Source organism: Rasamsonia emersonii, assembly GCF_000968595.1.
Source record: "Rasamsonia emersonii CBS 393.64 chromosome Unknown ctg1118621760456, whole genome shotgun sequence".
In the NCBI taxonomy this organism is placed as follows: Eukaryota; Fungi; Ascomycota; class Eurotiomycetes; order Eurotiales; family Trichocomaceae; genus Rasamsonia; species Rasamsonia emersonii.
In genome coordinates this window covers 1-1,416 of record NW_013562986.1, presented here as the reverse complement: position 1 = coordinate 1,416, position 1,416 = coordinate 1, and the positions used below count along the sequence as shown (strand labels likewise).

Genomic DNA, 1,416 nt, shown 5'->3' with positions numbered 1-1,416 from the left:
AGCAGAGACTTGGAAACTTTCCATAATCTACAATCTTGTTCGCAGAGTAGGTACAGCATCATAATCGCCTGAAGCTGAAGTAACCGAAATCCGTATCTTGATGGCTCGCACATCGTCGCTCGTCGCAGGTAGAACAAAGTCACACACGCACAAGGCGAGAAGCAAGCCATTGGAACGGATGACAAGCTCAAGAGAATGAAACAGGAAAACATCAATTATTCTCATGTTACCACTCTCTTAGTCGTCCGAGTCCAAGCCACCAACAATGGCATCTGCAGCGCGTTCCAATCCGCTCCACACGTCTTCTTTTGTGCCGTCTTTCTTCACAAAGGCCGAAGCCATAACGGCATGAGTCCCTCCATGGTTATCTCGCCAATCCTTGAAAGTAGAAGGAATCTTTCCAGCATTGGGTTGAATCTGGAATTTATGGTATACACCATCTGAACGGGAAACTTCGCCGTCATAATCGAAACGAATGCCGATGCTTTCCTGGTCGTTCTGACTCTTGGGCCACACCGTATTACCTCGACTAGCAGTTGGATTGGAAAATTTTTTCCAAGTGTTTCCTTCAATAGCTTTCTCAACGACGCCCCGGTATGCTCTTCTCATTTTGGTCTGAACTATTCAATTGTTAGCCATATTATTTGGAGGAGTCTAGTGAGGGCATTAGACAATCAGACCCTTTGCAGGAAACAAACGGGAGGATAGGAACCTGGAGCCTTTAGTGAGAGGTCAAACTTGGCGATGGCAAAACATCAAACCTATCGCCCTTGGACGAAGAACCATGTTTAATGCTGAGAATGGCCCCTCAAAGAGGTGACGTGGCAAGCTAGGCAGCAACAGCACCCTGGAATCTCCTGGGTGATGTGAGTGGACAGATTCTGAATTCGGCAAGGTCAGGTTTGTGCAATCTAGCGTCTTGGCCAAGACTCCTGGAGAAGATTGAAGCTGAAACTCCCAGCAGACAGATCAGCCAATGTCAAGAACCTGTTCTCTCTATGAGTCATGACATCAATCTTCAAAAGAGCGCTGAAAGGTCTTATGCCTATGGATAGAAGATTTCCACTTCGATACACTCAAAAGCACATAATCTGTCCAACGCCACGAATCTGCAAGACCGAATCTATTTCCCGGTTTCATTCCTCGCCTGTGGCGCCTCTCGTGCAAATGGGTGACGCTCACGATCTATTCCGGTATACCTCAGGCAGATGGATGTGAGTCTTAGTTACTCGAACTACAAGGCATCACTAATGAAATAACTGAAGCTACAATGAGCCCCTTCGCCTTGCGGAACGGGAACTGGTTTTCGATGTGCCCCAGCTAAAACGCATAGCTGCGAAATCCATTAACCGTTCAGAGTCCGATGTGTTATCTATCAGAAAGCTCGCGGAAGGTGGTTTCAATCGCACCTTTGAG

The 1,416-nt window shown here is 47.1% G+C and overlaps 1 protein-coding gene across 1 annotated transcript; it reads right to left on the bottom strand.

The window, feature by feature from the left end:
* Window positions 1-237: 237 nt before the first annotated feature.
* On the bottom strand, window positions 238-786 carry T310_6836 (uncharacterized protein; the record flags this gene model as incomplete). Its single annotated transcript, XM_013470358.1, has 2 exons — window positions 238-620; window positions 762-786. The coding sequence occupies 2 exons, from the start codon at window positions 784-786 to the stop codon at window positions 238-240; spliced, it is 408 nt and encodes a 135-aa protein (XP_013325812.1).
* Window positions 787-1,416: the final 630 nt, after the last annotated feature.